Consider the following 14991-nt stretch of genomic DNA (forward strand, 5'->3'; position numbering starts at 1 on the left):
GATTTAGTTTATCTACCTCTATACACTTATTCATAAGAAATATTGTGTAGGTCTTTGCCTTCATACATGTGCACTCAGCAGTACAAAGGGTGTCTTACATTTTCACGTCACATAGCTTGCTCTCGCTGTATGCATGTACAGAACGTCATTAACTTCATGGGTCCCACCAGTATGATTCTTCACTTTCCCCGTTCTCTGTAGTCTTCTCGACTTCTCCGTTCTTCTTTTCTCCACTCATTCCCTTTCTCATTTCCCTATTTTCTCTTCTCACACAGAAATTGGTTTAGCTGGATAGCTCCCATCAGCTTGCTCTCTTGATCCGTTGTATTGAAGTTGCTCACCCTCACCTCAAGCCACCCCCGCAGCTGGTGCTGCCACAGGGTGACCATCGACGGCGGCTGGTTTGGCCCCTCGTACGCCTCCTGCATCTCCTAGGCTGGTAAATGGGGCTAGATTTATGTTGGCGTCTGTGCAGTGATTTTGTGACGGATTTTGTCTCCCACAGGCCCGCAGCCTCTTGGATCCAGCTTCAGTATAAGGGTGCTGGCGACATTTTCTTCCCCAAGCGCGCAAACCAAACGCATCGCCGCTATTTCTGCGCGAGGCAGCTCAACACATCATCCACATCCTCTACAGCGGCGAATTCTTCAATTCGAACTGCAGGTCCCCATTTTTCCTTTTCGCGACTCTGTCGTATTACCATCTTTATCTTCTAGCATTTTTCCTAATCGCGACTCTGCAATCGCTACTTTCCTTTTGTAAGCAAACATTGTGTTTGTATGTGGCAAATCAACACTGAATTTCAGTCTCTCGAAATGAACTGAATTTTGGTCAGGGAAGTGTACGTACAATCGTACATGCTAATCTAATCTCAGATTTCCACCATACTTGTCATGTATCACAGATGTTTGGTAGCTGGAATGATAAAAAAGAGATGACAAGAATATATCCTGGTAATATATCAGTTCCATTGGATTGGTGGATGTTCTGTTCAGAGTAATTTCCTTTAACTCTATCATCACAGTATAGAGACCTATCATCACAGCGTTAAAAAGCATAGAGCCCTATCATCAGTTCATCACAGTGCTATAGAACCTTATGCATGGGGCCAAATCGGATGCCATATCGAGGAAAGGCATAAATATCAACCGGAAAGATGCTTTTGATCTCTTTTATCTACTGGAATCAAATACTTCCACATTTCATGAAGCACATTTTAGTACTTATTAGTGGTAACCATCCCTGAACGATGAACCAAGTTCAGCATCTTGAGTTGCTTCTTTTGTATCGGTTAACCTGATAACAGGTCTCCCATTAGGTTTTCCATGTCAACCATGCCTGCCAGCACTAATTATCATCATTAACTACTGACAAGGATCCCAAGTTGTCTACTTAGCACTAATTTCAGTGGTGACTCGTGAGCAGATATGTCCTGATGACCACATTTGATACTAAAGATGCTTCCCACTGCCATGCTTAATTCACACATACATACACTGATAGCCACACCATCTTTTCCACAGTTTAGATTAACAAATCCAATCTCACGTATGTTTGAAGTTTGAAGAATGCTCGTCCCTTTATTTTTTTGTACTCGCTCTATTTGTTCCATTGTAATAATGAAATCATGTTTATAAATCTAATTGGTCAATGCTTGTTCTTTGGTATGGAGTCAGCTCATACTTGAGCACTGTTTATCAGTATTCACCCTACTCTCCAAGGTATCACTATCAGCAAAATTTGAAGTGTTAGTCCAAAAACCTTGATTTTTCTTTATCCACTTCCATCACTGTTGTATCAAAAAGAAAAACTGATTTTGAGATTGTTCTTCAATGGTCGGTAATTTTCATACTCTCAAACTTTGAAGGTCTTAATTATGTAGATGGAGTCCTCTTTATTTTTTGCTTTAAATTTATTGACAGTTTGTTCCCAATAGAAGCATGTATTGCATTGCCCTACACAGAGAGAACATTAGCAAGCCTTAGAAAAGGAAAACTGAAGAGACATTATATATGTAATACTTGGACCTTTTTATCTCACAAAATCTTATCAGTGCTAATGAGTTCATTAGTTGATAAGTTAATTGCATCCTAAAATCGTAAGACTTCGAGAATTTGACTTTGATGGTCCATGTCTCGTTTCGTGTAGTTGATGAATTCAGCGGTTTGGGTGCCATATTCCTTGAGGCCCTAAAAATATAAGAACAAAATGTTGGTTAGTAAAGTAAGTATATAACGACATGGCAGCTTTATAAATACACAATTTTATTTTGCAATGGCCTCTAGTGATTATGTGATAACAAAGTAAATTTAAGATTTTTTTAAACTGGAATAGATATATGAAACCATATTATATGAATAAATATATTGTTTGACTATTGATTTGATCTTTTGTTTCAGAATGGAGCTGTGGCATTAAGACATGTACCTACTATCGAATTTGAGGGAGTTATTTATCCAAAACCACCACATTTGGGGCTAGGGTAACAACTTGGTACCAGATTTAAGTCAGGGCACAGAAAACCACTGAAATTGTGCCTAATGCATAACGCGGAGCACTAATACCGTGATAATCTCGCGAAAACAGCGAAACTGACCGGTTGGACCCACTTGTCGGTCCGATGTGGCATGTCTACTTGTACAAATTGCTTAGGTGGACACGGGTCCCACTGTCAGCCCCACCTACTTCTTCCTTCTCCCGTCTCTTCCCTTCTCTATGTACGAACTGGAGGGTCAACGACGAGCATGTCAGACTCCCAGCGGAAGAAGACGACCACGACGGCTCGACGTCGCCCGATCCAGCGAGGGAGCCGTCGCAGCGCGTCTCCACGGCTGCCTCCGGCCGCTAGATTCCGTCATCCGCCTTCTTCCCCTCTGCCTCGACCTCCAGATCCCCGCCTCCCTTCGTCGGACCCGTTCCCGAGCGGCCGCCCACCACGCCATTCTTCCTACGCTCCGGCGCCCCTGCGACGAGGTGCGGCGCAGGAAGTCGTGTCCACCTGAGCCGAGTGTGACCACGGCCTCGACGGGAGTGCCGCAGTGGCCGAGTGCGTCCACGGCCCCGATGGGAGCGCCGCAATGGCCGAGTGCTGGAGCTGGTGTGCTGCTGCGCACGGCGGACGGTGGCGCCGTCGTGCGGAGCTGCTCTGCCAACCGCCGCACGAGCCACACCTCAGCTCGCTGTTGCGCCCGCCGTGCGCCGCCCACGGGTCTGCCGTGTGCGCCCACCGTCTTCTCCTGCCTCCGGCTGTTGGCGGCTGGTGCGCTAGCGTCAACGATGCTCGACAAGGGCGGCCTGAGACCACCATCGCATCCCCAACTGCATAAGAACACCATGGACGCCGCCCAAGCTTTTGCGCGACCCGTGCTTCAGGGGCTTCTCGGGCAGACCCTGCGCGACGCCGAGGGAGGCGGCCAGTTCCACCACATGGCTCGGGGACGCGACCTGGTCTCCACCGCGTGTACGGGTCGCCCGGCGGCGAACACAACTCGGCGACGGAGAAGAATCAGTCACGACGGAGCTCGGCCGGAGACAGGGAAGAAGCAATGGACGCTCACAACCTGTTTGTTGAAATGCCCATGGAGGAAAAGAGGGAAGAAATAAAAAGAAAAGGTAAAAAAATAAACACACGAGTCATTGACAGGTGGGACCCTTGTCCAACTCATCATATTGTCCACCTAAGCATGCCACGTCAGCATGACATGTGGGCCCAACTTGTCAGTTTCACTGTTTTCGCAATGTTATTAGACTATCAATGCTCCGCGTTACGCATTAGGCGCAATTTCGGTGGTTTTCTGTGCCCTGACTTAAATCTGGTACCAAGTTGTTACCCTAGCCCCAAGTGTGGTGGTTTTGGGTAAATAACTCAATTTGAGGTGATCGAATATGGAAACCATCTGATGCACCTGCAGTGTGGTTCTAGTCTTCTAGAGTATATTATCTTAACGTGAATACACTGGAACCAACATCCATGGCATCACCATTAAGACATGAACCCACACCTATAGGATTTACTTAATCTAGAATACACATGATAGTTTTTCTATTTCAATATAACTAACCTTCCGGGCTAACACGACACATGTTTTTAGATGAGACTTCCTAGAGTGTAATTGAAGTATTATTGATCCCTTAATATGTTAATGTTAATCTTGTCATGTGTTAGTTTGAGTACACAGTGAAGTGCCCATGTGTTGGTGCATAGTGTGTGTGAGAGTGACGGAAAACTGTATGTGTTGTAGTAGACCATCATGGCAATGGGCAACGACGTGCACTGCGTGTGCACAGTGTAAGTTGTCGGGTGGGTGGTTGTAACCGGCCATCAAAGGGTCAAGGCCTGTATGTGTTGCAGGCTGTGAAGCCAAAAAGAAAAATCGAAGGGCATGTGTTGCCTGGGAGAAAACCAACCTGTGTCTACTCTGTTCTTCATACCCTCAAACACCTCGCGTGCGTGACGAGAGAAAGGAGGGCAGGAGAGACTAGAGTGGGTTTTGGCTAACATTTGGCACCAGAGCCAACGAGGTTTGATCGGCGGAAATAGCTATGGCGTCGGAGGAAGCGTTGAAAGCGGCGGAGGACGCGATGGCCGCTGCGGCGGAGGCCAGAGCGGAAGCAGATGCGTTGAGGGAGGAGCTGGCGGCGCTGAAAGGCAAGAAGTCGGAAGGGAAGGTGAAGCAGGAGGCCTTGATTCCAGCGGCGGCGGCGCTGCCGGTGAGGCCCCGCGGCCCCATAATCTACCCGCAGCTCACCCGCACAAATTACACGCTGTGGGCGATGCAGATGCGGGTGGCGATGCAGTCAGCACGAGTTTGGGAGGCGGTAAGCTCTGAAGATGTCTCTTTCGAGATGGACCGCGACGCGCTGCTAGCCATCTACCAGGGCGTACCGGAGGACGTGCTGGCATCACTCGCCGGCAAGGACACGGCAAAGTCAGCCTGGGAAGCCATCAAGACTGTACGCGTCGGCCACGACCGCGTACGTGAGTCCAATCTTCAGTCGCTAAGGAAGGCGTTTGAGGGATTGGAGATGGGCGACGACGAGCAGATAGAAGCCTTCGCAACGCGTGTGAACAAGATGGTTTCATCCATCCGCGCGCTCGGCGACGAGGTGAAGGAGCTCACGGTGGTCCAGAAAATTCTTCAGGCTGCGCCGGCGCGGCTCACGCACCTTGTGACCGCGCTAGAGCAGTGCGTGGACTTGAAGACGCTAACCATGGAGGATTTAATTGGGCGCTTCAAGGCGTACGAGGAGCGCATCCGGCAACGTTTCGGCGATCCTGTTGATGGTCAGCACCTAATGCTGAGCAGGAAACAATGGGAAGGCTACATGGGGAAGAAGACCTGGGATGGTCACGGAGCAAGTGGTGGTGTGAAGGGAGGCGCTGACCGTGGCAGCAGCCATGGAAGAGGCAAGAACCAGCCATCAAGCTCGAGAACTGAATCAAATCCGAAGAAAAAATTCAAGTGCTACAACTGTGGTGTAAAGGGACATTTTTCAAGAGAATGTAAAGAACCCAAGAAGAAGAAGCAGGAGAAATCCTTGATGGCTGAGAAGCAGGATGAAGAACCCGCACTGTTGTTGTCTGAAAGTTGTGTCATGGCATGCAATGCAACAGTGGAACATGGCAGAGTTTTCCTCAATGAAGAGAAAGTGAAGCCAAGGCTTGGAACTGATGTGAGGTATGACACTAAGATTTGGTACCTTGACACTGGAGCTAGTAATCACATGACAGGCTCTAGGGCGATGTTCACTAGTCTTACAAATCCATAACAGGAACAGTCAAGTTTGGTGATGGTTCCTTAGTTGAAATTGAAGGCAGAGGCACCGTGCTCATAACAGCTAGAGATGGGGCTCATAAAGGACTAACTGATGTCTATTACATTCCAAAATTGAGAAGTAATATCATTAGTCTTGGTCAATTGGAGGAGCACGGTTGCAAAATTGTTTTGGAAGATGGTCACCTGAGAATCTTTGACAAAGGGCGTAAATTGCTAGTAAAAGTACCAAGGGGCAAGAATAGGCTATATGTTCTGAATATTAACCTGGGAATGCCTGTGTGTCTACTTTCCTCAATCAGTGATGTTGCTTGGCTGTGGCATGCTCGTTATGGGCATCTGAACTTTGATGCTTTGAGGTCCCTTGCACAACACAACATGGTGGATGGTCTCCCTCTTGTGAAACAAGTTGACAAGGTGTGTGATGGGTGTTTGGTTGGAAAACAGCGGCGTGCTCCATTTCCTAAACAATCAGTCTATCGTGCAGGAAATGGTTTAGAGCTTGTGCATGCTGACCTGTGTGGTCCAATCTCACCACCCACACCAGCAGGAAATAGATACTTCCTGTTAATTGTCGATGACAAGAGTCGCTTCATGTGGGGTGCACTGCTGAGAACCAAGGACCAAGCCTTTGTGGCGTTCAGAAAGTTCAAGGTTGCAGCTGAATTGGAAAGTGGTCTGAATCTGAAAATGTTGCGTACTGACAGAGGTGGCGAGTTCACCTCTGTTGAATTTAATTCTTTCTGCGAGGATCATGGGATAAGAAGGCAGCTCACTGCACCGTATACTCCACAGCAAAATGGTGTAGTAGAAAGAAGAAATCAAACCGTGGTTGCAATGGCCAGATGCTTACTAAAGAGTCAAAACTTACCTGGCAGTTTTTGGGGGGAGGCAGTGGCAACGTCGATTTATTTGTTGAATCGAGCTCCTACCAAAAGTGTCGCAGGGATGACACCTTATGAATCATGGCATGGCCACAAGCCAAGTGTGAAACATCTCCGCACTTTCGGTTGTTTGGCTCATGTGAAAGTTACAGGACCCTCAGGTGGCAAGCTGGCTGACAGAAGCAAACCTATGGTTATGATTGGGTATGAAAAGGGCTCCAAGGCATATAGATTACATAACCCAGATTCAGGGAAAGTTTGCGTGTCTCGGGGTGTAGTGTTTGAAGAAGCAAAGGGGTGGAATTGGGAAGGTGTAGAAGGGCATGTAGACAACACCGACGAAAATTGGTTCACGGTTCATACTGAACCAGAACCAATGAGTTACTCGGATGAACCACATATGCAAGAAGCTGGGGCAGACTCACCGAATATTGAGCTTGAAGCACCAGGAGCACCTTTAGTGAATCCAGACCCTGAAACACCTGAGACAGTAGTGAAAACTAGAAGCCTTGATGAATTATATGATGCTACTTCACCAAGATGGAGTCCAGCGGACTTTGATCATATGGAGGATCTTGAGTTGTGCATGCTTGGTGCTGATGAACCTGGAAGTCACATCGAAGCATTGAAACATGACTCATGGAAGCAATCCATGGAAGAAGAAATGAAGTCCATCCATGAGAATGAAACATGGCAACTGGACACTCTTCCTGCAGGTGCAAAAGCAATTGGCTTGAAATGGGTTTTCAAGTTAAAAAAGGATGCAGCTGGAAATGTTGTGAAGCACAAAGCTCGACTCGTTGCTAAAGGGTATGTGCAGCGTCAAGGGTTAGACTTTGATGAAGTTTTTGCTCCAGTTGCTAGGATGGATACAGTAAGACTGCTGATTGCACTAGCAGCTCATGAAAATTGGGAAGTTCATCATATTGATGTAAAATCTGCATTCCTCAACGGTGTACTGGAGGAGGAAGTATTTGTTGCACAGCCTCCGGGGTTTGAGGAAAGAAGCAGTGGGAACAAAGTTCTAAGGCTAAAGAAAGCACTGTATGGGCTTCATCAGGCTCCAAGAGCATGGAATGTGAAACTGGATCATACTCTCTTGTCACTTGGTTTTGAGAGAAGTCCTCTAGAACATGCAGTTTACAAGCGCAAGACTGGAAGTACTCGTTTGCTTGTAGGTGTTTATGTTGACGATCTGATCATTACTGGGTCAAATGAAGATGAGCTACTGAAATTCAAATTGCAAATGAAAGATTTGTTCAGTATGAGTGACCTTGGGTTATTGACATATTACCTTGGCATCGAAGTTGATCAGTCCAAAAAAGGGATAACATTGTGCCAATCGGGTTATGCCATGAAAATCCTTGAGAGAATTGGAATGTCTGATTGCAACATTGTTCATATCCCTATGGAGCAAAGGATGAAGCTGAGTAAGAATTGTGAAGGCTCATTTGTTGATCCTACAACCTACAGAAGCTTGATTGGGAGTCTCAGATACTTGGTGAATACAAGACCTGATCTCTCCTTTTCTGTTGGCTTGGTGAGTCGCTTCATGGAGAAGCCAAATTCCCAACACTTAGCCGCAGTAAAGCAAATCCTCAGATATGTTCGTGGTACTCTGAACTATGGATGTTCCTATGGAAGGGGAGAAGCTGAGAAACCGAGCTTGTTTGGATTCAGTGACAGTGACCATGCTGGAGATGTCGATGATAGAAAGAGCACAACCGGCATGGTTTTTCTCCTTGATAAAAATCCAATTGCTTGGACGTCTCAAAAGCAAAGAGTGGTGGCACAATCTTCATGTGAAGCTGAATACATTGCTGCTGCCATTGTTGCGTCCCATGGAGTATGGTTGGAGCGCCTGCTAGCTGAGATGGTCGAGAGAGAACCCGAGAAGGTGATGTTGTTTGTCGACAACAAGGCAGCAATATCACTGAGTAACAATCCTGTCCACCATGAGCGAAGTAAACATATTGATATTCGCTACCATTTCATCCGTGAATGTGTGGAGGAAGGGAAGGTGAAGGTAAAGCATGTGGCATCTAATGACCAACTTGCAGACCTCCTGACGAAGCCTCTGGGTCGTGTGAAGTTTGAAGAACTTCGGCGCAGAGTTGGAGTGGTGAACGTCAAAGACAATCGCCAAGATTAAGGGGGAGAATGTTAATGTTAATCTTGTCATGTGTTAGTTTGAGTACACAGTGAAGTGCCCATGTGTTGGTGCATAGTGTGTGTGAGAGTGACGAAAAACTGTATGTGTTGCAGTAGACCGTCATGGCAATGGGCAACGACGTGCACTGCATGTGCACAGTGTAAGTTGTCGGGTGGGTGGTTGTAACCGGCCATCAAAGGGTCAAGGCCTGTATGTGTTGCAGGCTGTGAAGCCAAAATAAAATAAAATCAAAGGGCATGTGTTGCCTGGGAGAAAACCAACCTGTGTCTACTCTGTTCTTCATACCCTCAAACACCTTGCGTGCGTGACGAGAGAAAGGAGGGCAGGAGAGATTAGAGTGGGTTTTGGCTAACATAATAGTCATGATTAATTTCGTGCAGTTGGTACTTACTGGAGGTGGTCTGATTGCTTGATGGAGCCGGCTGGTGTCCGTAGGAGGAAGACAATGCCGAAGTGCCATTGGTTGGAGGAAGTTGACTTTGAAGTGTCGTTCGCGGGAGGAAGATGATTTACAAGGTATATCATATAATCTAGAGGAAAATTAACCCTTGAGGCGTAATTGCTCTGGGGAAATCAAATCTCTGTACATTACTGTGAGAGTTTGGAGAGATTGCATCTCTGACTTTTTTTTTGTGCCAGTCTTTTTATTGTGGGATGGTCTGATGGCTCATGGATGGTCAAACCTATTGGGATCATGAGGTTTCTATTGTGGGATGGTCTAATCGCTCAATCTGTTGGGGTCATGAGATCGTAAATTGTGGGATGGTCTAATCGCTCAACCTATTGGGGCCGTGAGATTATAATTGTGGGATGTTTTTTAACTGATCGTGGGGTTTTTTTCTAGATAGATTGTGGGATGTTTTTTACATCAATCGTGGGATGGTTTTTTTACATCAATCGTAGGATGGTTTGATAGCTCATGGGTTTCAGACTTGATGGGATTGTGAGATTTAGAGGACCCATCTGGTTTACGAACATCTAACGGTTGTAGCTTGTTGATTGGAAATAGGCACACCGAATTAAAGGTCGGATATTTCTAATTATTGTGAGTTTTTCTAAGCTAATTATCTTTATTCTGATTGCCCTATCAAGTACTTTTTCTATATAATAGATAGATACTCTAAAACGGAGGTGTACCGTGTTATATATATCTCCAGTTGTAATTGCACAATAAGGCACACTTTTCATAAAAGGAACCCTCAGTTCAGCATCTCATAGGAAATCAATTGTTTTCAATCCGCTACAGACCAACTATTTCAAACTAACAAGAAAGAACACAAACTAATACATGGATCAGTTACTGCAAAATCATCACGAGTAGCAAAAAAATCCTAATTAGACTAAATATTATTAAGAATGGCAGGCGAAGATACCAAGATATGGTTAGAAATTTTCTAATAGAAACTGCACAATGAACAATGGAGAGTGTGGCAGCAGCCACGGACAACCTTCAGGCGAAGGTCCTAGTCTGTGTGCTCCACCTATTAGGAAATCCATTGACCAAATGCCAAAAATATAGAAAAGATACTTGGTGAGATTAAGTGCCAGAAAGCAAGTATACCTAGAAATTGATGGGCTCCTTTGTACGGAGTTATGGATAGCAATTTGTGCATCCGCTGGTGCAAGCACTACCCTTGGGCAATCTTGTGAGTCCAGCCTAACATTGCTGCCAACTTGACTGCCTCTACTATCTCTCAAAACAGATCGCTGAGTACGCGCTTGAACGTGGCTGCCTGTGCTATTTCTGAAGCATGATTTCGATGGCAGCCATCCGCAGGACCAGATCGCCGATTACTGCTCGCACTCCGCGGACAAAAGGAGGAAAAAGGAAAGAAGATGGAGGCCTGTGCACGTCGACAATCTGCTGGAGGGCAAGGCCAAAGGTTGTGCGGCGGCTAGTCGAAAGGATGGGAAGGGAGGGAGCCTTGCTGGGAAGGAAGGACTCATCAAGCGATGAGGGAAGGCCTGATCGTGTGTTCATTATTTAGTCTATTTTTTTTCCTTTGAGCGATGAGTATTTTTTTCTCTTTGAAACGTTTTGCTTTGAGTCTTTAATATCATGGGCCCACACATAATATATGGCAAAGGAAAATAACTACCGATAGTATATGTAATGGCAAAGGTTGGTAATTAAGTTTCCTTTAGTTAGATCGAACGACTGTAAATGGTTAGTCGATCAAATAAATGGCTAGATGTTTCTAATTTTTGTGGTAATTTCTAGCTAATTCTCTTTTTTATGGTTAACCCGTAAAGTACTTTTTATATATAAATAGATACTAAAATAGGCAAAAAAACAACAATACGGGCTGGGCCTCCGGTTAGTAGGTTAGTCCCAAAAATGATATAAATGTGTAAAATAAAGCCCGTAAACATCCAAAAGGGGTAATATAATAGCATGGAACAATAAAAAAATTATAGATACATTGGAGACGTATCACGTACCCGCGTAGACCGAAAGCGGAAGCGTTATGACAACACGGTTGATGTAGTCATACGTCTTCACGATCCGAGCGATCTTAGCACCGAATGTACGGCACCTCCGCGATCTGCACACGTTCAGCTCGGGGACGTCCCTCGTACTCTTGATCCAGTTGAGGCCGAGGGAGAGTTTCGTCAGCACGATGGCGTGGTGACAGTGATGATGAAGTTACCGATGCAGGGCTTCGCCTAAGCACTACGACGATATGACCGAGGTGTGTAACTGTGGAGGGAGGGCACCGCACACGGCTAAAATATGTCAACTTGTGTGTCCTAGGGTGCCCCCTGTCCCCGTATATAAAGGAGCAAGGGGGAGTCCGGCCGGCCCTTGGGCACGCCAAGGAGGGGAGGAGTCCTTCTCCTAGTAGGAGTAGGACTCCCCCTTTCCGAGTCCAACTAGGAGGGGGGAGGGGGAAGGAAGGGGAGGAAGAGGGAGAGGGAAAGAGGGGATGCGCCCCCCTGCCCTAGTCCAATTCGGACTCCCCTGGGGGGGGGGGCACCTCCTGGGCTGCTGCCCTCTCTCTCCCCTAAGGCCCACTAAGGCCCAATACTTCCTCTGGGGGTTTCGGTAACCCCTCTGGCACTCCGGTTTTCTCCGAAATCACCTGGAACACTTCCAGTGTCCGAATATAGCCGTCCAATATATCAATCTTTATGTCTCGACCATTTCAAGACTCCTCGCCATGTTCGTGATCACATCCCGGACTCCGAACTACCTTCGGTACATCAAAACACATAAACTCATAATATCGATCGTAATCGAACGTTAAGCGTGCGGACCCTACAGGTTCGAGAACTATGTAGACATGACCGAGACACGTCTCCGGTCAATAACCAATAGCGGAACCTGGGTGCTCATATTGGTTCCTACATATTCTATGAAGATCTTTATCGGTCAAACCGCATAACAACATACGTTGTTCCCTTTGTCATCGGTATGCTACTTTCCCGAGATTCGATCGTCGGTATCTCAATAACTAGTTCAATCTCGTTACCGGCAAGTCCCTTTAATCGTTCCATAATACTTCATCCCACAACTAACTCATTAGTTACAATGCTTGCAAGGCTTATAGTGATGAGTATTACCGAGAGGGCCCAGAGATACCTCTCCGAAACACGGAGTGACAAATCCTAATCTCGATCTATGCCAACTCAACAAACACCTTTGGAGACACCTATAGAGCACCTTTATAATCACCCATTTATGTTGTGACGTTTGGTAGCACACAAAGTGTTCCTCCGGTATTCAGGAGTTGCATAATCTCATAGTCTGAGGAAGTTGTATAAGTCATGAAGAAAGCAGTAGCAATGAAACTAACACGATCATAATGCTAAGCTAACGGATGGGTCATGTCCATCACATCATTCTCCTAATGATGTGATCCTGTTCATCGAATGACAACACATGTCTATGTTTAGGAAACATAACCATCTTTGATAACGGGCTAGTCAAGTAGAGGCATACTAGGGACTATAGGTTTTGTCTATGTATTCACACATGTACTAAGTTTCGTGTTAATACAATTCTAGCATGAATAATAAACATTTATCATGAATTAAGGAAATAAATAATAACTTTATTATTCCCTCTAGGGCATATTTCCTTCAGTGTGTTACGAGGCCCAGGGCACCTCATCATCGACGAGAACGTCTCCTCCCACTAAATGCGGATCGCCAAAAATTCTGAAATAAATTAAGAAATAAATGCAAGCACCGGAACTTGAACCCCGATGGGCTGGAGATACCATAGTCTATCTAACCATCCATTACATGTTGGTTCACGGAAAGATGGGCAGACCTAGCTGGCTGGAATGCAGCAGCCTGCATCGCCTGTGCCAGGGTCGGCAGCTAGCGCGATGCTTGGTTGGACGTGAGGCTGCGGAATCTGCGTATGTGAGATTTGTTTTGGACAAAAAGGAGTCCGAGTCTCCATATATGACGCGAAGATAGCCAGGTAAATCTGTCAAGTGGAATAAAAATCCATCAAGCCATCAGACTCTAAGGGGCAAGGTGGCCTCTAAGCAACAACATGTTCTCATCCGTAAACTATGTCTGGCGCATGAAGGGGAGATGATTGATGACGAAGCCCTTCAGAGATATGTGGAGCTATTCTCTAGGCCGCTATCAGAAGAACACATTGCGGCGGTGCTTGCATTGTTTGGATGGCAACCACCGGTGCTCCCGGTCGTGGAGACGGTAACGGGGTTGGAAGGATGCGCCTAGTGGGGTGCACCCCTTGTAGCTCGTGTGGGCATGTTCTATGGCTACACAACCGTTGAAGATGTTTGTGTGGAATGTACATGGGCTTAATGCCCCAGCTAGGAGGAGCGTGGTGTTTCAGGCAATGGCATCGGTTGGCCCCATGGTGGTTTGTTTCCAGGAGATGAAACTTGAGTCTGTAAACCTGCCAATTGTGCGGCAATGTCTTGGGGGCAAGTAGGACAATTTTTACTACTTGCCAGCGATAGGAACTAGAGGGGAGTTCTATTGGCGTGGGATCAGTGCCTTGTGCAGGTGTCTAACCCCCACAGCACAACGAACACCATCATGGCGCTTGTTAAACTGCATGGGGCTCCCGAATGGTCAATGACTGGGGGTCTATGGACCGTAATCTGATGAGGAGAAGCGGGAGTTTATGAAGGGGTTGAATGACATCCGCAAACTGCATGCATGTCCGTGGATTGTGGACGGGGACTTCAACCTTATGGTCAAACCCGAGGACAAGAACATGAATGGGATTAACAGACGCCTGATGACTAGATTTCGGACTTGTCTAAACACCCTGGAGCTCAAGGGGTTGTACCTGAACAACCGCCGCTACACGTGGTCTAATGAGAGGGAAGTGGAAACATTGGAGAAGATTGACCACATTTTTGCCACGGTCTCCTAGGAGGAGGCCCACCCCTAGGCTTTCCTCTCAGCGCTGAGCAGCTCAGTCTCATATCACTTCCCTCTCTTGCTTGATCTGGCGGCTGAATTCTGATCAGGGCGACGCTTCAAATTTGAGGCTTTCTGCACGAGGAAAGAGGACTTCAAGGATGTGGTTGTTGCAGCCTGGGATTCCTTTCCATCGGAGGGAAACCCATTCAAGGTTCTCGACGAAAAGCTGAGAGCCATGGCTAGGGCCCTTTAGAGGTGCAGTGATCGGTGGTTTGGCGACATTAACACTACAAAAAAAGACACATCCGTGACATTTTCGGCTGATCGAATTTTTTTCTGTCATACATATGACACTTCTATGACGATAATTGTGACAAAACCCGGTATCATCATAGATGTGGTGGGCTCCTACTTCTATGACAAAAAATCATGACAGAAAATGGATTTTCGTCCTGGGCAGGCCGGAGACGCAGCTGCATGACATTCTTTGGGCCGTCCATGACGGAAAAAACCGTGGTAGAAGCGAGGGGGAGGAAAATTTCGGGGAGTTGCCGGTTACGGTGGGAGGTCGGTGGCCGAGCGATGCGTGTTTCTCTCTTACACGTACGCGTGTGTGTGCGAGGCGTTGGCTCTAACTGAACCCGAGCGAGGCGTTGGGCTCTAACTGAACCCGAGCGATTGCACTGCAGGCTACGCGTTACTGAACCCGAGCGATCGATCGATGGCTATTAACTGAACCCGATCGAGCGATTCCTTCGCTACTGCTGCTAACTGAAGCCGATCGATTGGATGAACAGTGAGT

At 46.6% G+C, this 14991-nt stretch overlaps 1 protein-coding gene across 5 annotated transcripts; it reads left to right on the top strand.

Annotated features, from left to right (window-relative positions):
- The first annotated feature begins 203 nt into the window (after nt 1-203).
- On the top strand, nt 204-10981 carry LOC119276890. Of its 5 annotated transcripts, XR_005136837.1 has the most exons (4): nt 204-439; nt 506-663; nt 9212-9347; nt 10599-10981. XR_005136837.1 is itself a non-coding variant. In XM_037558060.1 (3 exons), the coding sequence occupies exon 3, from the start codon at nt 2716-2718 to the stop codon at nt 3601-3603; it is 888 nt and encodes a 295-aa protein (XP_037413957.1). In that variant the 5' UTR covers nt 204-439; nt 506-663; nt 2400-2715; the 3' UTR covers nt 3604-4087. The 5 variants fall into 5 exon arrangements, 2 of the variants coding, with proteins under 2 accessions (XP_037413957.1, XP_037413958.1); XR_005136839.1 differs by lacking the exon at nt 9212-9347 and having other exon boundaries at nt 10535-10981; XR_005136838.1 differs by lacking the exon at nt 9212-9347.
- The last annotated feature ends 4010 nt before the right edge of the window (nt 10982-14991 follow it).

The sequence above is a fragment of the Triticum dicoccoides genome, chromosome 3B, assembly GCF_002162155.2.
Source record: "Triticum dicoccoides isolate Atlit2015 ecotype Zavitan chromosome 3B, WEW_v2.0, whole genome shotgun sequence".
NCBI classification, from domain to species: Eukaryota; Viridiplantae; Streptophyta; class Magnoliopsida; order Poales; family Poaceae; genus Triticum; species Triticum dicoccoides.